This window comes from Harpia harpyja, chromosome 12 (genome assembly GCF_026419915.1).
Source record: "Harpia harpyja isolate bHarHar1 chromosome 12, bHarHar1 primary haplotype, whole genome shotgun sequence".
NCBI lineage: Eukaryota > Metazoa > Chordata > Aves > Accipitriformes > Accipitridae > Harpia > Harpia harpyja.
Window position 1 is genome coordinate 42,320,972 of NC_068951.1, and position 25,603 is coordinate 42,346,574.

The 25,603-nt window shown below is 44.4% G+C and overlaps 1 protein-coding gene across 6 annotated transcripts; it reads left to right on the forward strand.

Moving 5' to 3' along the window:
• The first annotated feature begins 9,485 nt into the window (after positions 1-9,485).
• Positions 9,486-21,019, forward strand: SPTSSB (serine palmitoyltransferase small subunit B). 6 transcript variants are annotated; one of them, XM_052804717.1, is made up of 2 exons: positions 9,486-9,674; positions 19,500-21,019. In XM_052804717.1, exon 2 carries the CDS (start codon positions 19,531-19,533, stop codon positions 19,771-19,773), a length of 243 nt encoding a protein of 80 aa, XP_052660677.1. In that variant the 5' UTR covers positions 9,486-9,674; positions 19,500-19,530; the 3' UTR covers positions 19,774-21,019. The 6 variants fall into 6 exon arrangements, with proteins under 6 accessions (XP_052660677.1, XP_052660680.1, XP_052660678.1 ...); XM_052804720.1 differs by lacking the exon at positions 9,486-9,674 and adding an exon at positions 9,706-9,898; XM_052804718.1 differs by lacking the exon at positions 9,486-9,674 and adding an exon at positions 10,023-10,090.
• The last annotated feature ends 4,584 nt before the right edge of the window (positions 21,020-25,603 follow it).

Below are 25,603 nucleotides of genomic sequence, written 5' to 3' on the forward strand. Positions count from 1 at the left end.
TGTGAACCACCATTGTTTAAAAGTTCACACTCTAATACTCAAAATTTTTAAATTTTTCTTTTTTTTTTTTACAAATCAGGAAAGATTTAGCCATACAGCTGCTGTTGTACTTGGATCAGGTGCAATTCTTCTCATATATGTAAAGTTCTCATAAAGTTCCACAGACAAATAAAATTGACTTGGCTGGCTGCCAAGTTTTAGGAAGTTTTTGCTATTAGAACAGGCAACATTTACCAAAGGTGTATGCCGGGATCACTAACACAGCAGTGGCCTATTAATCAGCAAAGGGCAGGTGTTGTTTTCTAAGAACCTTTATGCCAGCACTGTGGCTTAAGCCAAATATTATCAGTTTTCATCTAATTATTTCACAGAGGATCTCTCTAGCTCTGTACACCTGCCACTTTCCCTTCTGAAAGACAAAATGTAATTAAAATCAGGAGCTTATGCCTACACACCTTCTTTTTAGAAAGGGAGATGTAGCATCAGCAAGCAAGTCAGGTATCAATACTGCCAAGGCTCGTAGTTTTGCCATGAGACTTAGATATTTAGTACTCTTAAAGCTTAATCTCTTAAAACCCTGTGATTGCAGAAAATTGCAGATTTCATTTTAAAAAGTCAGTTCTGAGCCTTGTGTTTAAAAGGCTCAGACTCTAGGAGGTAAATTACAATAATCCCAAATGTAATTATATTTAAACTTTTCCAGTCTTATAATTTGAGAAGACATGACTCACAGCTTATAATATTTAAGGGACATCAACCTGGTAACTACAACCATTTTCACACAAAGACATAAGCCGTGTTTCTGATTTCTGAGTCGGATTGTGCCCTTGCCAATATTAAGATGTATAAGTATGAACAGCATCAACTAAAATACCAGGATACTGGACTCAGTGATAGACTCAGCCCTCTCCTAGTCCTCAGATACACTACCGGGCTTTTAATTATTGTAGGTTTTAAACAAAGTCTATGTTCAAGCTGCACCTGCCCAAGAGATGGCAATGTCTCACTGTCGGACACAGCCTGTCCAAGGCAAAGTGCTTTGCATTAGCAAAAGCTTTTGTCCTAAGCTTATTATTCCATACCAAACACTGCAATCATTATCTATTTTAATACTGTGAAATCCAGTCAGCCTGAAACTACCCAAGTTAATAAGCATCTTATAAGACAAAGGGCTTATAGATCTCCACAACAGCAAATTTTATTCAGCAGAGAATCTTGTCCTGCTCCTCTGTGGCACAATGTCAACACACAGTGACGCAGACTTCTTTGCAGGTTATTTTACATTGGGAGGTGTTGCAACACCCCTTGGAAATAAGGAAGTGGAAATATCTACTTTCCTTTAACCCAAATTCTTCTTTGCTCTGGCAAATATATGTTTTGTAATAAAGCAATGTTACAGCACAGGTCACAGTGTTTTAAAGAGTTGCGTGCTGCAACCGTAAAATCATGATAGGAAGCAAAAAATCTGGGAACAAAATTGTCTCTGCGTGTGCTGGACTCAAAAGTTGTTGGGAGATTATAGTATTTACAAAATTAAAAAGCAACAGAGAGGGAGAGAATTGGCTTTTCTGACATACAAACTAGATGCAAGGGACTTTGGATCAACACTAAAGTCAGAGGAAAGATTCCCACTGATTTCTATGGAACAAACACCTAATACCCCTGCAAGGTGAAAATTAACTATCCTGGAAACACAACTCCCCATTTAGCCACAGGCAAGAGGCAGCGTCAGAAGAACGTCGTGGTTTGGGGCTCATTTGACACCTCAGCACACTCAGAGGCGAGCTGCAGAGGCAGCGAGACGCACATCAGGTTTGCATCTCCCAAAAAGCATAACCACCCATGGCCTCCTGTGCAGTGGCTGCAGCTGCCAGTGTGAGGCTGGATGAGCATCTTCTGGCTCTGCCACAGCTCTGTTACGGGACTTCTGTAAGTAGGAGTATCTCGTGCTCTGCAGGGTTATACTCCCACCCACCAAAGCACCATCCATCTTTCTCCCACCCACATTCATCCTAATTTCCCCTGAAGATCCCCTGAGAGGAGCCACCGTGCAAACCTCTCCACCTCCTCTGCACCTCACCCAGCAGCAGCAGAGGCAGCAAAAGTATCTCCAAAAGAATAATACAGGGGAATGTATAATAATAATAATAAATTATAATTATAAATAAATTGTGAAATACATTACATTTTTTAGATCTTCTGATTAGGACAGGAGCAGAGTAACTTCCTTTCCATCTCTCACAGCAGACCTTGAGAAGGGAGAAAGAGCAAAACGTGCCTCAGTGGGAAGGATTTCTACAGCAGTAGCTGCTGTTTGCAAGGAGGCGACAGAGCCCGGTTTGGACTCCAAATGTAGTGACAAGCTTTGCCATATGCCAGACCTTGTGATGAAACGTAGCATATTTTTACAAGCAGAGCTGAAAGACAAAGAAGGGGGTTTCCACATTGGCAGGTGCAGCTGTGAAAAAACAGGGATGAGGGGGCAGAAGGTGGTGGGATGGAGAAGGATAGATAACACAAGAGGTTTCGGAAAACGTGGAGAACTGCTTCAGCCGGAGGCTCAGCACAAGAGGGCACTCCAAGTGCTCCCAACAGCCCTGCCAAGGATGGTTTTACAGCCCGCACCCTGCAAAGATGAAGTACAAACATCCCCAGCCCTCAGCCTTAATCAGCCCCACAGCCCCCGGACATCATGCTCCACATCCTGAGCATCCTGCTCCATCCAGGACAGGCACAACAGGATACAACAAACATTTTCGGGGGATAATTTAACAACGGCCTCTAGACCAAAATGGAATTTTTGGACACCGAGTATATGTGATTAATAGATAAAACATGAAAAATCAGGTATCTGTGAGACCTACACTTTTCAAACTTGTTTCCACTGAGAGCAGTAATAAAGGCTGAATCTGTATGGTCAAACTATATAGGGGAAAACAAAAAAAAACCCCACCTATTTGTAGAAACTGCTCATTTTAAGAAAATTTCCCATGGCAAACTAGTATCAGAATAAGTAGGATTAATCACAAGGCTGCCTGTACTCATGCAGCATTGTGAAAGAGATGAAACAGATAGTGGATGGAATTGCCTGTTTTTAAAATGAAGATGAAAGCCTTCTCCAGCAACTGGGTGCAATCCAGAGCAGCTGTAAAACTGGCCAGCACTGCCGTTCAACGGGCGATTCCTTCCAGACCACCACAAAACACAGCCGCCTTCCCTAGAGGGAAACTTTAAACTCCCAAAGCAACTTCATTTTTCTCTGAAACACTTAGGAAGCAGTTATAGGAGCAAACCACGCATTCACTACCACAGCCGTAGGTTGCTGCCTACCTACCACATGGAGGTAGGTAATAGCACAAGTTATCCGGCAGATGTGGGAAGAGCAATGGTTTGTGTCTTGAAGGTATGAACATCACCGGCTGAAGCTTATGGCAGCTTTGCCTATCAGAAATCAAGATCTCGTAGATGAGCCACTTGCTAAGAAGAAAGAAAGAATTCTGCAATAACTAGACCTACTTGTGAATATTCATCAAAAAATGATACTGATTTGATTTGCATTCACTCCTCCTCCTGTTTTGTCTTTATGATTATTCAAATAAGTAACCTTTGTAGCAAGTAGGTATGTCAATGAGACAATAAATTTTCCAGTAACACTTACAGAAAGAGGGAGGTATTTTTAATCCATAAGCACAAATATTCAGACCTGATATCTGAGTGAGGATGTGAGTATGGACACGTTCAGAGCTCCTATCGGTCAATAACAAGATTACAATTATAACAAGAGATCACACACTTGTTTATACAGACCATTAAACTAGCTGTAGCAATTTAATATTGTAAAAGGGACACATCAAGAGCAGAGAATGATGTGAAGATCTGACTCATGTGGGATTATAGATCCCGCCCAGCCCTCGTACTCAAAGTTGATTAATGCTTTACCTTCTAATTGCTTGTTGTACCTGATCTCAGAATGCCACCCAGCCCCTCCTCTAGCTGGGGTACAGGCAGAGTTACCCCAACCGGAATGCTACGTATAAGCAGTTTCCCATGCAACAAAATTTCTCACACCAGACCATGGACCTTACCTTGCACAAAATTCCAAAAGAAATTGCACCACAAGGCAGGATCAGACCCGACCACTGCTGCCACCACTGTCCCACCAGCCAGCGTCTGCCTGGGTCCTGCGCAGCCTCTCCTGCCTTACAGGCACCTTCGCACTAACACTAATTCCCAAAAGAGAAGCTATAGACTGATGTGGTGTTCATCTAAATCAAGTGGAGAGATAACCACCCACATATGATTGTCACACACACCCCACAGAGGTGATTGCTTTATCCAATTTGCCCTATAATTAGATAAAAGTTGTTCTGTAGTTTGTCAGGTTGACTTTAAATGCAGTTTTGTCAGGAGATCGGTCTGTGACTTTCAACAGGACCACAAGAGAAGAGCAACACCAAATTAGGACAATAATCAAAGGTTTAGCCAGAGCATCGCCTCGGCCCAGCATCCCAGCCTACGGATGTTTTTACAGGAATATTCTGCAAACTCAGACAAACCAAGCCTTATGCTTAGTCTGGAAGTTTCCTTTCCATTAATCAAGACAGCCTGACTAGCTAGACAAAATCTGAAAAAATATGTCCAGATATCTCACTATTGCAAAAAGAAAAGAGTTCGGGCCTGTTGTTTTGTTAGGTTTGCAGGAACATCCTTAGGTCGGCTCAGGTAACCAGGCCTGCAGAAGACCCTGCAGTTATTTTCCTCCTGCACTTAAAGTTAAAATATACTTATCCAAAAGAAGACTACAAGAAAGAAAGTGAAATTTCAGACCTTGCCTGCGAGACAGAAGAAAACCTACCATCTGCAGAAGACAGGTGCAGACTACGTAGTGGAGTTAATAAAAGCATCATTGTGGCACTTTGACATGACTTAGCAAATATTTGACATTCAAAGCTTGCATACAAATACCCAGCACACACATTGGCTATGGCACAAATGCAGACTGCTAACAAATGAAGGTCTTTATTTTTAGAACATTCATCCCTTTCTGCCCTCAAAGAGTCGCCTTAATCCCTAATGAGCAGCCTCGCAGCCCGGTGGTTTGCCTTCCAGGATGGACGAAGCCTACACATGTGAGTGAAATAACCAGCAGAAGACGAGGGGCAGGGGCACGGCAGAAATCTCCACTGCAGAAACCGCCGGCAGCAGCAATGCAGCGGTAACGTGCAGCGACGGGCTCAGGCTGCAGAGCGGTGCTCCCTGGCGAGAAAGCAACTGCTACAGAAGTCACCTCAGCTCCTGCCCGAATTCAACATCCACGTGTTGAAACCACGTCATGGGCAAAGGCAAGGTGCAGGAGCTAGCAGAAGGAAATGGGGTGGAAATGCACCTGGACAGCAAAGCCTGCCCTGGTGTGCAATCCAGCCACCCGCTGACCCGAGCTGGAAAGAAAACTTGCCTCTTGGCAAGTATTTCTGCAGCAGGGTGTGACAGAGCCTAAAGACTCATGAAATATTCAGACTATGGTTTTGACTTTATAAATGTTACGTTAGCCTTTATGGCAGGTAAGTGATTTTATTCCTGTCTCAAGGGGGGTATCTTCTGGATACTTCCTGCAGCAGCGAAAGCCGCTGCTCAAATCCCCAGTAATAATTAACACAAATCTCCAGTGGTGAAACAAGGAAGGGAACAGATCTTCCAGAGCACCAACCCCTGGGGAGACAAGGAAACAAACTCCCTTGTTTTTATATACTTTATACAAGTAACAACTTTGGTATAACTTTTACCTTGATAAGCACAAGACACAGAGAAGCCTGAGGTTCAAGCAGGTTGGGTGCGAGGGGATGGCAACCCCAAGGAAAGTGCTGGCTAGGCCTAGCTTATCCGTGTTACTCATCTTTTATCATATACGCCTGTTTTTAAGGCATTGGGAGGCTTTTCGGCTCCTTTGCTCAGGGCAAAAGGGCCTCCACAGCCCTAGGGCCATCCTGCAGCAGGGGCTGTGCTGGTAAATGCGAGAGATGAGGGCGGGGGGATGCACGTCTCAGCCCAGCCGAGCAAACCCCCCCAATTTGCAACAGGGCTCTGCAGCCGTGGCACTGACACGGCTCCTGCAGAGAGAGGCAAACACAGGGGAGAGGGAGCGACCAAACCCGGCACATCAGCACCTGCCTCCTGGCTCACCGCACACTGCTGGCAAGGGGTTTAGATGCTTTTTTAAATGTATTTATTTGACCACGTGAAGTCTCTCCCTTTCAAACCCTGGCTGCTCCAGCTGGTCTAGTAGAAAAGTTAACTTTTTGTTTCCCTTTTTTTTTTCTCTCTCTCTCTTTCTTTTTGTTCCTGTTTCATTGCTTTGCTTTTCATTTCTTCCAAGGTGCAAACCAGCAAGCTGCTCCTGGGTCAGTGAGCGGAGGAGACCGACAGGAGCAGGCAGCTCAGGGAGAAACAGCGGGTGAAGGGAAAGAGCCTTCCCTCTTTTAGCAGCAATGCACGATAAATCAAACCACAGCCTCCTTTAGATTAAATGCTGTCCTACTTCTCACAAAAGAGTTATTAATCCTGAATTCAATCAGGAGGCAGTTCTGACCATCCTCCTTGGTGAGGTTCCTCCCTCTGGAAACACCAGCCCTTGAAACAAACACCAGCAAGGGCTTGGTGGGGCCCCTGCAGCCCTGTCTTGTCTTAAGGCAAACAACACTTGATTATCAGCAAATCTGTAATTCGTCATGAGGCAAATCCTTCTCCATTTGATAAGATAGTGTGTGTCAAAAAACAAGCGTGAAGCATTCATATATACACTGAACCTTCATCTTATATAAATTGGCAACTGCATCTAATGCAACCATCAGTGGGACAGAGTGAAGCAAGACAGTAACAGATCATCGGGGTGATTATTAGACTGGGGAAAAGTTACTTGTAAACTCCTCTTTGAAAAATACCCTGGCAACAGCTAAAGCTGTTGTGTGGAGCAAGTGGTCTGATAACCGAGAATGGTTTTGCAGGTATTTTTACGGAACTGGTGTAAGTGATAGCCAGCCGCTGCTCTATGACTGGCAAAAACTTGCCATTTCAAGCACCATCCACTCGGGCACCAGGTATTTTGCCAAGCTAAGCTACATGCACAGACACAACGTGGGCTCCCGTAGTACTCCAGGACCAATGGGAGCTCTGCTTTGAGCTAGAAAGGGGCACAACTATTTGTAAGTTCAAAGCGAAGCCTCTGCATAAGTATTTTTTAAGATCAAAGCACCAGTTCTGCAGTCAACATCCATAAAAATAGCAGCACAAGAAAGAGGCACTGTTCTCGCCGTGTGAGCTGGGAACGAAAGCGTCATATCCTGACTGCCCCTTTGCCACCTGTGCAGCTTTGTTTGTGTAAGTGCCTTTTAAAGATACTAACTGAGGAAAGAGCATTTTTAAAGCATCATTAAAATGTGTTCAAATATTAAAAGAGCAACTTTAATAACAGCAGTTACATCTGGCCCTTGAAACAGTTTGCGTTCCTTTATGGCCGTCCGTGGTTCAGAAGACATTAGCCGGTGCCAGAACAGCCCCAGTGTGCTGGAGGTGACCCCAGCTCCCACAGCCACACGCTCGGGACGAGCCACCCCTCTCTGCAGGGAACTCCCCCCTGATCCAGAGGCTTCAGGCAGAGACAGACCAGGGAATGCAGCCATGACCGGCTCTGCAGGCAAAGCTGTGGTGACAGTCACCTCTGGCAGGGCGAAGCGATGAGCTGAACAAACCACTGCACAGCTGCAGAGAACGTGCAAACCTCAGCTCACCTGCAAAGGCACATCTTTAAGAGGCAGTTTGTTGTACAGAAAAGTAAGCAATTTACCAACACCAGCTCTTTGTCTCACAGTTCCCACCTAGTTGTAAAAAGCGGCTCTACTTGTAAATGTGAGAACAACCAGCCCGTGGCCAGCTCCAGCCTCTGGGCTCACTGCGGTACCTGCTGCCTTTGGGGTGTGTTTGCATGTGGCTTCTTCTGCAATGTGAGCACAGCCACAAGCCAAACAGAGCTCGGTGCCTACAGCCAAACAGGCTGTGGTCAAACCCTCAGAGCTCCGCTTCATCAGCCACATCCCCGTGCTGCCCCTGGCCATTTGCTCTCACCTCTGTGGCACGGAGCGTCACTGGCAAAATAAACTTATTATTCAGCTGATGACTCCCTCAGCCCAGCTCATCCCTCTGCCACGGAAGGGGACATGTCCCCAAAGGGGCCGGCAGGGATTGGGGCAGGGCCCCGGCTGGCTCAGTACCATGGCTGAGGACAGGCACACCACACTACACCCCTGGGCTCCCACACTCTTTGGGGATGGTCCCTCCAAATGACACTCGAGTGACTTTAGCCAACCTTCGGCTGTGGGAGCTGCCCGCTGCCGAACAGGGCAAGGACCTGGCACCAGTGACAGCCCTGGTCCCACCCGCACTTGGACCGCATTTGCAACACCCTCATTTTCAAACCTGAGAGGCTGAAGTTAAGGATTTTTGCCCTGAAAGGCAATGGGAGTTTCTCTGTAGCTCCTGCTGCACTTAAAAGTTGCGGCATGTCCCAGTGCTCAGGTGTGCCTGGCTTAGGCAGTTTTTACAGGAAGGCTTTGTACAGCAGCTGCTTCGATGCCCCTTCAACAGCCCAGGGCAGAGCAGGACAACCAGCCCTCCCCAGCGCTGCAGAAATTCGGATCTAGGCTGGCAGCACAACCAGACTGCGTGCACGAGCCCACATGGCAATGCCTGGAGCTCCCCTGCTCCGGTGAAAAGCACAGATGTTTCCCTGAGCCTGTCATGCTGCGCTCAGAGCCGGCACACCCTATAAGATTCATCTGATGTGTCCATTTAAACGGGATGCTGGCTCGTGCCCATGTACCTGGCAAGGAATTGGCTCATTCTCCATGAGCTGTTCATTTTGCTGCAGTACCAGTGCAAGGTTTTGGGTGCAGACCCAACACTGGCAAAACTCATTTTGGAGAGGTCACCAGGAGCAATCCGGGGATCCCTCATCTCAAGCAGCGCTACCCGGCTGGCCTCAAAGCTGAAGCCATTGCCCAGCAGCAAAAACCATAATCTTAAATGAAAGAACACAAGACAAAACCCAACGTTTCTTAATACCACTCATTTATCATTTAATTAGTGTCACATAATAACAGTTTTGAAGGCTGAGAAATAGGATCAGCCTGTCAAGACCAGGTCTCTGTGACTGCTTTGCTTAGTGAGTGAGATTGTACCCGGTATCCTGCTGCCCGAGGGGAAAACAGCGAACAAACCGTTTCTGTTACTTTTATTTCTGACTTATACCGCAAAGTTAAGTTCTTAAGTAGCTCTTTGGTAGCGATCGTGCTTTTTTGTATCGGGAGCAGAATAAACGAAGGAAACCTAAGCCTCACGGTTAGCAGCGTCACGTAGTATTTCACGGGATTTCAGATAAAGTCTTGTAAATACTTGTCCATCCGTATCTCTCTTTTCTGGAAACGCCTCATCTGATACATTATCACCGTTTCCCTCCTTACACGCCCGTAAGCAACACCGGTTTCTGACAGCCCTGCCGCAGCACCTTGCAACGCTCAGGTCTTTCCCACTCAGCCCCTTTGAGCCGGGGAGCAGCACCCCTTCGCGCAGCCAGCCTCCCCCGGCCACCTTCTCAACTACATCACCAGCTTATCTGTGACAAGGTACGCGGATCACATCAAGCGATAACAGCGACCAAAAGCCGGTTTGGCGCCAGATGTGCAGGGGAGGAGGGTTGGTACAGCCGGTGTCCGGTTCTCCGGAGCGTCCCTGTTTTCCCGCAGCGGGGAGGCGAAGTGCATTACGCAAGTGCATTAAACAGCTGCCGCCTATAGACGCAGCATCGCAGGCAAACATTCAACAACATCGCCGCTCCGGCGCCCGGGAGGTGACAACCCGCTAAACCCCACCGGCTTTTCCCCGAACCCGCCTTAGACCCCGCTCCATTCCCCTGCAGCCTCCACGCCGAAGATCCGCGCTGCGAGCCCCGGAGGCGCGCAGCTGCTGCGGCAGCGGGGCGGAGCGGCCCCCGGCGCGGCCGGCGGGGCGCGGAAGGGAAGGGAACGGAGCGGGGCGGTAGGTATTTAAGCGCGGCTTAAATTTATTTGGGGAGCGGTGGTGCGCGGAGTTCCCGCGGAGCGGAGGTGAGGGCGGTGCGGGGGTCCCGGTTTTCCCGGGGAAAGGCGGCGGCGGGGAGGGGGGGAGCCGGTGCAGGCGGTCGGTCCCTGCTCCGCTCGCCCAAGGGCATCGTCGGTGTAGGGCTTCCCCAAATGGAGGGGCCGGTGACCTTGGGCGAGCGGAGCCGCGGAGCCTTGCGCTGCCACCGGCAGTTTCCAAGCAGCTCGGTAAGAAGCGCTGGAGGAAAGGCCTTGGAGCAGGGGTGGCAGCAGCGGAGCCTCCCGAATTTGCTCTGCGTGCCTTCCTCAAGGGAGCTGGTGGCTGGTGGTGTTGCAGAAGGACCTACAGCCTTCAGCAAGGCGCTCTCTGGACTTGTTGCTGTAGACCTGCAGTCAGAGATTTCCAGGTGGTGTTGCTGGTGCAGCGGTCAGGAAGATGGTTTGCCGTAGCGGGGATTTGCTGAAAACAAGTCAAAGACCCAGCAGTAAAAAGGTTGAGATAGGTGGGGAGTGGTGGAGGAGGGAAGGTGAAGGTACTGCTCATACCAGTGTGGTGGCAATACCCACTGTTTGCAGATTTCTGCTTTTTGGTTTTCTTAGAGTTGCTGGTTGCTTCCAGTGTCAAGCAGGTGCAAGAGTACCTTCCTGTTGTGTAAGTGGAGTTGGGATAGTATAGAGGAGAATCCCTGTAATAAATGCTACTGCTCCACTTAATCAGCATGCGTGGTTCTTTTTGGACCGTGTATTTTAAAATGCTTTAGGAATTGGGATGCTCATGAATATCACGGGTACAGCACAAATAACTATGCCTTGAGAGCAATTCTGTGAGTCCTTGGAATGATTTCTAGATGGTGTGGTTTTGGCAGAGAAATGTAGGGAGGCTCTGCACAGAGCATGTACGTTGTTCATCCAGCACTAATGGGAGATGTGGTGAAAGGGTGCCTGGGGAGCAGCTCAGGGCCAGGGGAGCACTTGCTTCATCACCCCTGTGCCCAAAAAGCGTCCAGGACTTGTGATGTAGTGAATGGCACCGAGACTCAGGTGCTCCAGCTGGCCGATAGGAAAAAGCATCCATTGTCCTGCACGATGTTCTGCTAATCAGGTTTTTACCAAGCTTTTAATTTGTGCAGTAGTTGCGTACCTCAAGCCTGACCACTTTCCTGGTGTAGAGCTGAGCGAGTATTCCCCAAACCAGGGCTCTGGGAAGAGAGGAGCCCATGCTGTTGGGCTGTGACATGATGCTCAGCTGTGTCCCCGCGGAGGGGAACCCACCTTGCCCTGCTTAGCAGGTGCTCGCTTCTCTGCTCCCACTGCCTCGTCTGCGTGTATATAGGCATGGGCAAAGCACTTGAAATAAGATGTCAGCAGGTCACTCTGGAGGCCGCCTCCTTTCTCTTTACCCATGCCATCTGCTCTAGATGTAACCCAGCCCCTACCGCTTTTCAGGAGAAATCGGCACAGTGGTGTGTTGCAACTTTGAAGAGCCTTGTCTTGCCTCGCTACCTGCCAGGAGTATTTCTTGTGTTCTCCCCTCCAAAAATTAAGGGTGGCTTTGCTCTCCCCACATTTGAGGGGTGTTCTGCTGTATCAATGGTTTCCTGTGTTCAAAACTGTTTGCTCATAGGGATGAAGTGGTCTGTGAAGGAAGTTGTTCCTTACTGCATATATGGGGTTAAATCAGTTTCTGTGAAAAATGTGAATCTCCCTTTTTACTTCTTATCTGTTGCAAGTATCTCACTTCATTTTTCTTTTCCCCTTTTAGACCAATAACCAGCATGGTGCAACACTGCTTCCTTTCATTAGATCTCAAAGGAGATGCACTTGCACAAGAGTTTGGTACCTGTTTTCCACTAATACCTGTCATAACTATGACAGTATTCACCTTCTCATATTACATATAACCCAAGACCAGCTATTATTTTCAGCTGTTTCAGAAGTGACTCAGAGCAAACCAAAGAAGTCTGAATAAAATAAGAACTGTATTTGAAAGTAAATATTTCTGTAGAGCCCAGACATCTTAGCTATTTTGTTTATTGAGTGATGTGTTTACACATCACTTTTAAGTCCCCTTGAAGGATTTAGCTGATGTCCCAAATCTGAAAAGATTCACAGGAACTGAGGCTTGTCACCAAGAGCAAAGCCAAAACCCCTCTAAGATACCTCCTGGAACAGTTCTTCAGGAACTCTGAATTTTTAAGTATTTGCAATTTAAACGTGGTGCTGGTCTCTAGTCACAAACTTGAGGTCTTCTTTGGGAATCAGCTCTGTTCAAAACCATGTTAATAAACTATGCTTACACTGAAAATACAGGGAGAGCTTGCCCTGAGATTTCAACTTGCCAATTTACCTGTCTTTGCTGAGCTTATCACCAAAGGCCAGTTCTGCTCCAATGTGCAAGTCCCGTCACAGGGGGAGGACTTAGAGCCCATAACATGCTCAGCCCAGAGGAAGCTGGAAAGGAAGGGGTTTGTACATAAATTGTTGAGAAGAAGCTAGTTATGTAAGAAAATGACTGAGGAAACTTCAGAGGAAGGAAGAACAGAAAATCCTTTGAAAAATTAATTTAGCTTTGGAAGAAAATGGGACAGAGCTGCTCCAAGAATGTTTTTGTTACAGAGAAGCTGCATCTTCTTCCTCTGTGCCTCAGTAGAGAAAGAGTGTGCAAATAAATCAGCCAGGCTTCAAAGTTAGGGGGAGTTGATTTTTTTTTTTTTTTTTTAATGTTGGTTTGCTAGGAGCAGCCTACAGTTTTCAGGGAGTACTTAAGGCATGAAATAAGTCTAGACACTAACTGCTTTCAGCTGCTGTGCTGTTACTTGAATGGTTGGGAGCCTTTCTCCAAATGAGATGCCTATGGGTGCTGCAGATCATCCTCTCCTTTCTTGAGGGTCAACAGTTTTATATTAAAAATATATAAGATAAAACATATTTATTATATATATTATTGTATAAAAATAAATTTATCGTATATATTTTTATCGTATATATTTTTATCGTATATATTTTTATCGTATATAAATTACTTCTCACTTCTCACATTGTTGTAGGCCATCATACACTTGATCTGTCTACTTAACTTGAGTGAAGGAGCAAATAGTATTTCTACTTAACTTGAGTGAAGGAGCAAATAGCATTTCAGAAATCATCTGGGTGTACTGCAATCCAGGTGGAGAGATAGTCTGACAAGAATCCATTTCCTCCAGTTACAGATGCAGCTAAATCCCAGCACCAAACCAATGCTTGGGACCACAGTATTACTGAAGAGCTGTTGAAGGAGCACGCACATGATGTGCACCTGAGGACTAGGTTTGTGTTCAGAACTGGAGACAAGTCTGGGTCAGATTTTGTGCAGGTGTGGCATTGCCACTCCTGTAGTGCCACTCAGCGAGTGTTTTGCTGCCTTGCTTGAAGGTACCAAAGGTAAAAAGAAGTCTTTTCGTCAACAGCAGAAGGTGTTTGCTAGACTCCTAGATCTTGTATGCATTATGTAACTTTTTCCATTTAAAAGAAAAATAGCACCTATGCTACCGCTAAGGTCAGCAGGAAGGAAGGTTAGTCTTGACAGATCAGGAAGCTGCTGGAGCTCTTTCTTCTGAGCAAGGTAAAGCAGAAACATGGCTGAAAATGTCATTGCCTTTTCTGCCTTACCATTTTCACTCCTGAAGTATTTTTCCACTCCTGGAAGATTTTTTTTTTTTTTTTCCAAAAAAACCCCATAGGCACAGTCAAACTATGTTCACCCACATGCAAAATGTGAGTCATGTACAGCAATAAAATTTTACCAGCTCTGAACTTCATTCTGGTGTTGCACGGATGGTGGCAAGAACATGTACGTAAGAAGAGTTTGCAATTCCTGTAGCACAGTAGCTGGCAGCAATGTATGGCCAAGCGTGTGATGAGCTGCTGATTCAGGAAGATGAATGCTGAGGAAGAGAAACAAGAGATGGCCTCACTGCTGTTGTGCATTTTTACTCCAGAGTTAGAGGAAGGGGGTTATTTATTAAAATCTATAAGTAGAGACATTTTTAGTGATGCATAATTGTCCATAGTGGGAGCTATGCTGGGTTTATTGCTGCTGTTCTCTTTCACATTCTTTCTGGCATTACTTCCCTGTGAAAACAAGCTTTAGGGTACATTTAAACATCCATGTGTAAGTACTACAGTAACCTGAGGGTTCTGCTTGTCAGTAGGTAATAGGCAACTTTCTAGACTGAGCTGACGCTGTAAGGCCAGGGGCCATGCTGCGTATGGGGAATCTGAGCAGCACAGATGCAATAGAGGAACAGACTGAGATGGTGTCCCTGGGAAATGCTGGCGTTTGGATTCTCTGCACAATTTTAACTGCTGCCTCATCTAAATTTCTTCCTGATTACTCGTCCACAGGACCTGTATTTCATTCCTTATGCACTATGCTTGGTGGTCACTGAATAAAACATATTAAAGAAAATGCAGGATGGACTGGGAATGTGAATCCCTTTGTTGTTCCATTTGCGCTTACAGAAATGTTGGTCTACATAAAATCAATGGGTTCATCTCAGAGTTATGTTAGCATTAAGAGGGACAAGACTGGTGCCTTGGATAAGTCAGGATATTCTGTCTCATTAACAGCAGAACAAGCCCACTTAACACAATAAAGTTACAAATAAGTAAGAACAATTACAGATAAATAACTTGCAGAAAGGATATATATTTCAATACCCAAGAGGGATGACTACCCATTCCTCTTCTAAAAGCTGAAACTATTTACATATCCAACAACTTTAAAATAATTATTGCACTTTGTCTTGTCACACCTGCCACTGGGAGTCTGCATGTTGTAGGTATCCTGCATGCAAGACCAAATACAAGCCTTAGGGGCTCGTGGCAGGATTTTACTTAAGCTTCAGTGTGTGTGCAGTCCCTTAGGATTCTGCAAAACCCACCAACTCTTGCTTTTCTGCCAATACAGCAATTATTTGGCAAATGGCCAATTTTTAGCCAATTAAATATTTGCATTTTGAGGATGGATTGATGGTTTGCTTAGTTTTCCCTCCTACCTTGTTTATAACACTTGGCCCTACTTTACATTTGAAGCATCAGAGACCACCTGTTTAACGATTATGGGGCTATCTCCAGCTCGAGGGTTTATTTTTCCCTGGTCTAGATAAACTTATCTAGACCTGAACATATGTTGGAAACCCTTTTTCTCTGTGCAAGTCAACCAAACTCTCCTGCTGAGGGAGTAAGGTGTTTTTCAAGCATTCTTTGGAAACCAGTCTATCCCAGTTCCCCTGCAAGAATGTTTCTTTCCACAGGAATTTCCCAGCAGGTGCATTTTGCCAGGTGCTGTCTGCCCACCAGTCCGAGTTGCAGAGTGCTAGTGTGAACAAAGTCCCCCAAACTCCTGTCACTCAAAGCAGAAATGCTACAGTAAAGTACCTAACACTGGCATCTTCAGATTACAACTCCAAACACTAGCTCTAACACTGGGAACTAAGGTTATTAATAAATTTTTGAGATTAGGCATGCTCTTAAATGAAACCTGGGATTTTTTTTTTTTTTATGATTTATCTTTTCAGCTGCCCTAATCAGACACATGTGTCAACAAGCAAGAAAATCAGGTTGCCACTTAAAACAATAAAAGCTGCTTTACAGGTTCCTCTTCTTGCTTTTTTTGCTTGGAGGTGAAATTGCTGAAAATAATTTGAATATTGCTAAATGGCTTTAGAAGCTGAATTCTATTCATTTTATTCATAGCTGGTTGTAACAGTCCCATGGCCTCGAAACAGGAAGGCATTTCCACAACACAACTGAATACTTAAGTTCACATTTGTAGACAAATGAACTCTTAAGTTAAAATTGCATAACAGCAAATTATCTCCTGTTCTGGAACACTGGGAACTGATGAGCTAATAACACAGGGCCCTCTCAGAGCACCAGCTGATTGTGGTATTAATGTAATAAAAACCAGTAATGCTTAAAAATATAAGTGGAAGCCTATCTAGAACAAGTCCTGTTTAAAATGGAGAATTTTTAGCCTCAAGAGTTCCCTTTGATCATTGCTACAAGGTAATTGGCCTGGTGGTAAGGCTGCTTGAGACCTCTGGAGGTGTGGAGCTTTGGGCTATTGCTTATGCTTAAAACTATCCCTGAATAAATGCAAATGGGCTACCTTCAGAAAAGGTATCTATGGCACAGTAACACAGTGGATTCTTGTATCTCATTGACTGAGCAGCTGGTTTAAGATGGCTTTTTTTTACTTCCCTCCTGTTTTCCTTTTATAAATTGTGCATCTAGAATTGCATGATCCCAAGATGCCCCTCATGTTTGCTGCATTTCCAAGACAGTCTGGCTAACGGAGAAGGTCTCTCGGTAGATTAAATGCAGTGGAAGTGTGTTAGTGGTGAGGACAAGGACTGTAATTTGACCGTTTGTCTTTTACTTATCTCAATCTCTATCTTTCATTTGGAGAGCGTGCAGCCTCTGCATTAAGACGGCTTGCATTCTTGCTGGTAGTCCAGGGAGTCCCGTTACAGGTGTGTCTGAGTGCCTGGGGATGGGGTTATCCCCCTGTGCCGTGAACAGGGAGAACTGAAGAAACACGGGCTGGCTGCTAGGACTTGGTGACCAATGTCTAGTAAGTGATAGTGGTGAGTCTGCAGCCTGGTAAACTGGTCTAATATCAGTAAAATCAGCCTGGGGAATTTTTTCCTGTTTTTGGCTTTTTCTTATACCAGCTCTGTATTGAGATATACAAGTGTATGTGCCACTGTGGGCAGAAAGCTCCATTAGCCTGGGATCTCTCCCCTCAAAACCACTGCAGCACCCCTCAACCTCATAACCCTTAACACCCACAGCAAGCGCTCCAGCCTTGCAGTTTCTCCATGCGGCAGTCAGGCTTAACAGATATTTACCCAAGAAAGGTATGAGTTTAACTAGCACAGGTATAACCCCAGTGTAAATACCATAATCCTAGATAGTATGAGAGGGCCCTTATCACTTTCCTTTCAATTGTATAGGAAAGGGCTTAACATCTTCATTGAAAAATGCTGCTCTTTTTGCAGAAGGTATAAATAGAGATACTTTTGGCTCCCAGTGAGTCATAGTTTTGCCAGCCGTGCCATTTTTATTACAGGCTTTGCAATATTTACAAGGCTTTAAGGCCTTTCTTGAGTTCTGCTTTAAAATAATTTATCTGAAAGGCATCATCTTCCATTCACACAAGGACAGAAACCAGTGGTGGCCCTTCTCCCCAGCCTGTACCCTTGCAAGTAAAGCTGTTCACAGCAAAGACAGTCACTGCTAGACTTAAAATGGAAGTGATCTGTCCCCCAAAAGCATTGTGGGTGGCCCCCTGGTCTAGGAGATGTAGTCTAGGAGATACAGGGAAGATGGGAGGGAAGGAAACGGACTGCTTTTGGAGAAGGAGGGGAAAAAAGATATATTGGGGAAGGTACTGATGGTTGGAGGACACGGAAGAAGAGGGGCTGGTGGAAAGTGAAGGCTGGGTGGGTGATGGGGCAAGTACAGAAATTTTTCTGCATAAAAATCTGCTAACACAAACAAGCCTCCCTCCCTTTTTTAATGCACAGTGTTTACAGTTTCACTGTGCTTGTTGCCAGCAAAGAGGTTGCATTCGTCAGGGTGTTGAGAGTTGAGGAGCAAGCGGGGAACAGATGCGAGGAGGTCTGGACAGGAGGCCGAGGGATGGGAGGAGAAACACCGGGAGAGAAGCCAGCACATGGATGAAGGAGGGGGAGCAAAGACAGTCCGCTCCCTTATCAACTGCATTGGACAGGCAATTGGAGTGCCAATTCAGTCAGACAGTCTGCCGTGCTTAGGGTGAGCCTATAGTTGTTGCCTTCCCAAAGAAGAAGAGGCAAAAATCTACCTTACAGCGTCTCCAGATGGCGAGGTGTAAGCTAGTCTGGCAGGATGCTCCGTTTGCAACTTAATACGGGAATGTTGAACCTTAACTGGCAGTACTGGCAACCTAAAGGAAGAAAGATGGAGAAATACGATCCGTCAAGGTGTGTGCACTTAAGAATGCATCCACTGGACAAAAAAGTTACACATCAGTAACCAAAGTAAAGCTGTTACAAAACAAACCAGGGATCCTTTTTATTGGCAATTTGTCTTCCCTTAGGTAAATACCCACATACCACCAGAATATACTGTACAGCCTCCAGAGGCAGTAAACCACTGAATATTGTAATATATTTGGCCTATACCAGTGGTCCATCATTATTTTAATCACAGGCTGCAAATTTTCCAGTGCTACTTTAGTATTTGTTGCCTTGAGAGACAAAATTTCTGTTGCCCCAAACTCACTACGAACACAAGACTGGAGGGATGTGACATGTCTAAGCATCTCTGTTCCTGGCATTTTAGGCAACAGAAGTGTAGAACAAAGTGATACATTGGAAGGTTTTTCAGCAGGACTAAAATCTTCTGTATTCCCTTTCACTATGAGCTGACCTGGTCAGCATGTGTGTCCTTAAACCCAACCCCCAAAATAAAGGAGTCCCTCTGTGAAGCCTTGTACAGTTGCTTATCATTCTGTCTCTGTATTTTCTTTAAGTAGATGTTTTTAGCCTGAATTTAAAGATTATTTAAAATACTGAAAAGCAATTTTAACAAAAAGCAGTGGAAGGCAAAACCCATCTCCTAGTTAATACTTGGTCAGCTGTTCTCCTTTCTGTGTGGAGACGGGAACAATGAATGCATAAAGGTATTACCTGAGAGGAAAATCTTTCCTAGACTTGTAACTTCCATTAAATACTCTTTTAATCTGTAATGCATCTTACTTCTTTGGAATGAGCTGAAAAAAATTCTTATGCTATTTGAGATTACTTTTTTCCCTCCCTTTCATAGCTTGTCTTTTCTTTATTCCCAACAATGGCAGAATAATAAAAATCATCAGAAGTAAGCAGAGGAGTTTTTACAGAGCGGTTCTTTTAATCTCATCTTTATTCCAGACCATACAACTCTGCCATCCACATTTATGGAAGCTGGCCCAAAGCCTTCCCTTTTAAATGCATTCCTCCCTGACTTCCACGTGAACCCTGTGCCTTTGTAAGCTAATGCGGTTTTAATTCCTACTGCAGAATGAATAGCAAAACACATTCATAATCAGAATGTAGGAATTGAGAGTGCCCAACTGATAGAGCTTCAATAACTGCAAGCAGCAGTTGCTAGAGCTAAAGATTGTTTTCCTCTGCTCCAGGGCAGCAGAGGCTGGTGATGGCACCGATGCGTTATTTCTGTTTGAACTTTATTTTATGTAACAATTACATGTGGCATCAAACTTGAAACGGTGGTCACTGCATCATTTTTTAGTTCCAGGACTTACTTTCCACTGCAGCTATAATCCAGACTTCTTTATCGTTACAGGTCATCTTCTCAAAATCACTGAAAGCTGGAGATGGATATTAAGCGTGTGAAAGACTATATCTATTGGCTCTACTACCAGTACCTACTGATCACCTGCAGCTATGTGCTGGAGCCCTGGGAGCGGTCCATGTTCCATACCATCACCGTGACTGTTTTCGCTATGGTGGTGTACACAGCTTACGTCTTCGTCCCCATCCATGTCCGCCTGGCTTTTGAGTTCTTCTCCCAGATCTTCGGAAGCCAGCCCGAAAGCACAGTTTCCATTGTGAACTGAACTTGCCTGAGTAGTGATCAGCAGTTCTTGCAACTTGTGAAATGCAATGTCTTCTTCAATTTTGTGTATTTATTCTGAAGCAGTTTTGCAGTTATGAAAATACCATTTTCTCTTACAAAACATGGCTTGCTTAATTACCATAGCTGAAAACCAGAGTAATGCACTGACTACTGGCTGTGCAGTCCCTGTTAAATAAAACACAGGCCAGCTTTTGCTGTGTGATAATGAAATGCATCACCTGGAATGCCACGTTTACATAATATTCAACCGGCGCCCACTTTCAGCACCCTAATTTAATCACACTGGCGTGTATGAAACAGCAAAGACTGTTTATGATGGCTGTGAGGAGGGGTACTACACTCACAATACACAAAGAAGTTCTGCCAACAGAGTGCAATGGCCAACATACCATGCCTTCTTTGACCCAGGTTAGAGAATGTAAGGAGATGAGTAAAATACAGCATGATTTGAGTACTAACTAGTATCTGGCTGGTTACTGACTTCTGCTTTTTAATGGATGGGAAAGGAAATTAGCAGAGAAAGTAACAGTGGTATGAACTTGAATCCAACTTTTTGCATTTAATTTGCTGCATCTGAGTTTAGATGGTCTAAGATAGTAAAAAAAAAAACATACTATAGGTAATCTTGCAGTTTACTGAAAATGACAGAAAGAAACAGAACTGGCTCTGTTTCAGTGTACTCCTGCCTTCTTTGACAAAAACTGAGACATCTTTTCTTTGTGCTCCCATTCACCAAGGCAAGCAAAGTGCATGTCTGCACCAGAGGAAGATGATCCAGAAAATAGAATGGAAGTAACATTTTAATAACTGCAGGGAAGTCTGAAGGCTTAAAGAGATCTCCTTTATAAAGAAGAAATTAGATTTATTATAATTGCCTGTGGGGAGTTTCTTGAACAATGGAAGGTTTGTTTGGTTTTCACTCTACACCTAAATCAAATGTAAATGCCAAATCATAAGTTATAGCTATACAGTGCATGTATCTAACAGCTGATGCTACTGTTATTAGAAGTGAGAGGTGCAAAATGTAAATAGCTTCCAAATGATGTTTGCACAGTTATAGGATTAAAAAAGCCCTCTTAATTTCTTTATCAAGCTGCAGTGGGGTCCGGCATGCTTAAAAGATCGCTGTTTGGAAATCAAGACATGTTTTGAAGGTTGAACAGATCTGAAAATGTGTATGCAGTTTTTTTCAGAAAAAAATAAAATTTTATTCTTCAGAAACAACACTTCAGTGCATGACTCAGCTCTTCCTGTGTCTTCTATTCGTTCATAAATACCCTCGATGTGTGTGGGCCAGGCTGACACCATGGCAGACAGACTATTTTGTTGCAAATGTTTTGGGGCAAAGTTTCAGAGCCCCTTAAATGGATCCATGTGTGGACTGCCACGTTCATTGTCATTAGCCCTTGAGCCCAAGACCTCTCCTCTCTCGGGGTGTGGGGGGGGGAGAGATGAAAAATGTCAAGTACCTGTGAAAATTTCTATGAAAGCAGTCTATAAAATAGAATAAAAGTAACAACCCAAATGTTGGAGGTGAAAAAATGGAAATATTTACCTAGCAAGTTGGTGCTTGAACCAAAAAAACTTCCCAATATCCTATCCTCAAAAGATTCTACTTGTTAACTAGATAATGTGATGATGTAAATCCCATGGCATCTCCTCATCAATCCTGTTTCCAATAACATCTTATTTTTTTAATTTCTCAAAAAGGTTATTTGTTCCCAGTGGCATCAAACAACTGACCAGCTTTTAGGAGTACGAGGAAAAACACTTTCTTATAGGTATGCAAAGGCTGGGTCTCATATCTCAAGGAGCACACACCCCGATGTAATGTTGCTATTTAAACATTTAACTTAAAGCAAACAGAACAAGCAAACAGCTTTGCTCAGGAAGAGGGAATTTCCATTGACCTCTCATGGTGGGATTCCTGTAAAGCACTTATCTTCCTTATTATTCCTGTTACCTTTGTTTAGCTTTGCGGGAGGTGCGCAAAAGATGGAGGAAAACAGCAGCAGTTTCTCTTTGGGAGGGCCCCTGCAGCCTTACTTAAGTGAAAACACTTTTTTTGTGTGCATTCTTCAGCTTCTTTACTAAATTTTAAAGTTTTGAGTCAAGAGGTATTCACCAGGAAGGAAAGAGACAGCTGAAAATAACCTCTCCCTGCTAAAAAGCCTTCTGAGATTTTTCCAACCCTTTTCACTTCTCCTTTCTAGTAGAAAAGCTGAAATAACTCTAGCTACCCAATATTCAAAATTAGTGGGTTCCAGCAGGAGATTTCGAAGCATTTTGGCACACAGCAGTGAAAAGAAACGTTTTTTTCCCTGGCTGAAAGAGAGAGAAGGTGGGACACCACTTTCGACAGCTTGAGACCACACCACAGCTTAGGAAACTCTGCTCCAGTTTTGAAATCCTTTTCTCTGTAGATGAAGCCGTTCATACACAACAGAAAGAGGTTTTCATCAGATTATATCTGCACACTAATGTGGAAGCACCATTTGCTGTAATAGCGACAAGCCACAGGAGGAGGGTCGCATTTCAGAGAGCTGCTAGTAACACCAGCAGACGGCTTGGTATGTACAGCATATGGGCAACAACTCTGTTGTGAAGAGTGTAGTGTTGGGCTCTTTATAAAACACCTTGGCAAGGCACTCTTTTCTCCTGCTTCATTATTACTCCATGTTAATTGTAGTTAATTGCTCCATTATTACCCTATGCTAATTGTAGTTCAGGCTGAGCACAGCAGCTGGAAGTTTTTACACCAAAAAAAAAAAGAAAGGACTATGTTAAGAGTAAACAGAACCAATAATCCAACAGTGATAAATGAAACAAAAGCAGAAAGGGAGATGAACCAGTTCCAGTTGCATTTACCCTGAAAGTACAAATGCATCATTAAATTAAGTGCTGAGAAATTTTGGGGCTCAGCTGGCCAGCACCATACCTCCCTTGTTTAAAATTCATTTTCTTAATTTCATTTAATCAAAGCTAGCATTTATCCCACCATAAAGGTTTCCTGGCCAATTTCATGGATCACCTCCCAAATCCATTAACAAGGGCAACTACACACGCACATGTCCAGACCATGAACCTCCAGAAGCTTCCTTCTGAAGCCCCTCCAGGCAGCCTTTACATGAGACTATTAAAAAAAACTTCCCAGGTACCTTTTCCTTAGCAGTGGTCTTGCACAGGGAACATAGGGATCAGCATCACCACCAGTGACTCTGCACATCTAGCAGGCTTATTGCTAAGTTATTTTGGTGCACTCCTTTTATCACATGAACTAAAATGCAGAGCTTGAAATAGGGTAGCAGCAGTTTATATCTCAGAGGGTCGTCAGTGGGATGCAGACGTCTCTGATGATCAGCTGCCAGCTAAACTCAGCTTACGCGAGCAGTGACTAAATGTAGTGCTAACTTAAAAAGTGTGATATTCCCAGTCCTTTTCATACCCGCAAGGAGCCTTACAGTGGCTCCAGCCTGACTGCTTACTTGGCAGAAGAAAGAGAAAGCTCTGTTTCCATCCTTTCTCTTGATCTTTGTAGAAAAGACTGGCAAAATAGTCCAAGGCGGTTGGTGGGGAAGTGCTGCCATTGCCTATCCTACACATCTTCAGGTCATCTGGGTTCAAACCAGTCACTTGTAGAGACAGGACATCATCTGAGTGTCCAACTTCATCTACATGGAAATCCCTGAAAAATGAGACCCTGTTTTTATGAAATTTGAAAATCTTAAGGATGTTAAAGTACAATTTTTTTTCTGAAGTTTTATTATTGCTGTTATTTGGCCATAATTTAAGATCATTGCTTTGGCTGCAAATTCATTGAAAAAAGTTTTTTTTTCACTTGCAATGCTTCACACAGTTACAGTTAATGGTAAAAAGGCCCTAAAGTTTTTATCAAGTGAAAAATTTCAGTAATGTATTTTAAATAATTGCTTTTATAAAGGCCCTGTTTTAGATAGACCTTCCAAAACAGCAAACAGATATCATCAATCAATAGCATGCAAAAACTGTAACGCATGAGAAATGTGCCTCCACATAGATACCTCTTTGAAACTTGCCTACAAATAAAAATGGTATGTAAAGGGAAATCACTCTGATCTCTCTGGTAGGAAGTTTCTGCTGCACTACTACAAAGGACAGATGTTGTCCTGATCTTCTTGTACACATAGAATTAGCCCTGCCCAGCATGCACACAGCGCATACCAAGGAGGACTGCAAATACAATATGTTGGGTCTGTCTCCCTTCACCTTCTACCAAGGCAATGCTCCATTTCTAGAGTTTAATTTCCCTAATTATCTTGGAAGCTAGGAAAAAAACCCCAACTATTTAAGCCATCGTAAAAGAAGTACAGCAGGGTGTAGTAACAGTCAGCAGAACCATACAAACTGCAAATCACACTTGCGCAGCACCAGAATGCATGTGCCGAAATTGGGCTGATTCTTGCAGATGGATTACTGCAGCCCGGGGCAGAGACATGGACAAGTGGCATCGTGCCAAGCTGAGCATTTGAAAATTAAAACACAAAAGGCTAATTTTCAAATTAAATATTACTGAACTCACGATAACTTTCTCATAATCACACAATACGCTTAACATCCAATGCTGCACCAAAAGCAGTGCTGTCCTCTTGCAGTGCATGAGTCAGCCCCTACCAAAGTAATTATTTACTCCTAAAATACCAAACCGCAGCTATATCAGCAAGTTACTGATATCCTACCACAAACTACTTTTTTGCATGGAACCCATTTCTCTCTGTTTGGTAACTCCAGATATCTTCCTAGCCAACATAAGATAACAGATCATTTATCTGGACTCCCTGTATGCATCTAGGTATTGACAACAGCAGAATTTAGTGATAAACCATGACAAAGATAACCACTCCTCTCCTTTCTGGAGTATTGGTTACCTTCTTCAGAGACACGAGAGCACGTGGCAATGGGCTCGTACGACAGCGGGAGACATCAGGTTCTTGTTTCTCCCAGCCCCACAGCCCCGCTGGCAGCAATTGCCAGTCCCCCACGCTGCTGTGGCTGCACCCGACTCACCCTCTTTGTAAAGTGACTGTCGCTGTTGTTGCCCCAGATGGAATTTAGGGTTGGCTGAGCAGTGAGCAACCGCTGTTTCACAGCCCTCCTGCTTTGAAGAAGTTTCTGCTGCTGACATTGATCCCCAGAAGCGGAGAAAAACAGAGCCCCGAGACCAGCATCCAGCAGACTGCATGAAAAAGGATGCACCACTTTGTCCTACCGTCCCAGTGAGATTCCCACATCCCCTCCTACTCACTTCCAAAACCAGGTGGGCTCCTCATTATTTCCAGAAAGATAGTGGAATGGTCTGTCAGATGAAGGGGATACAAAATCACGATTAAAAAAAAAAAATCTTTCTCTTTTGCCAGCTAAATTACTTGGTGTTTCTTAGCTTGCACTAAAGTCTCCAGCTGCCTGGAGAATTTTCCAGCACAAGCCCTGAAGTGCCTCATTCAGATCACATCAGCGCTCCCCCCCCAAAGCCAAACCTGATCAGAAACTGAAAAACTGGGAGTCAGTAGAAAAGCTAGACTCCTTCTAAAGTACAGATCATCAGCTCCTACAGCCACAGCAAACTTCACCCAACATGCAGCCCTGTTGCAAACTTGTTGCAGTCAAGGGAATCAAGGGAGTTGAAATTACCAAAATGTTCTGGTAAGATAAACTACCTTAAATCTTAGGAAAGTGAAAATTCAGTGTACTATCAGTGTTTGTCAACTGACAAAGGAGGTGAGATGCCTGTAACGTTCCCGAGTTCCTCCGAAGACTGGATGCGAGCGCACAGC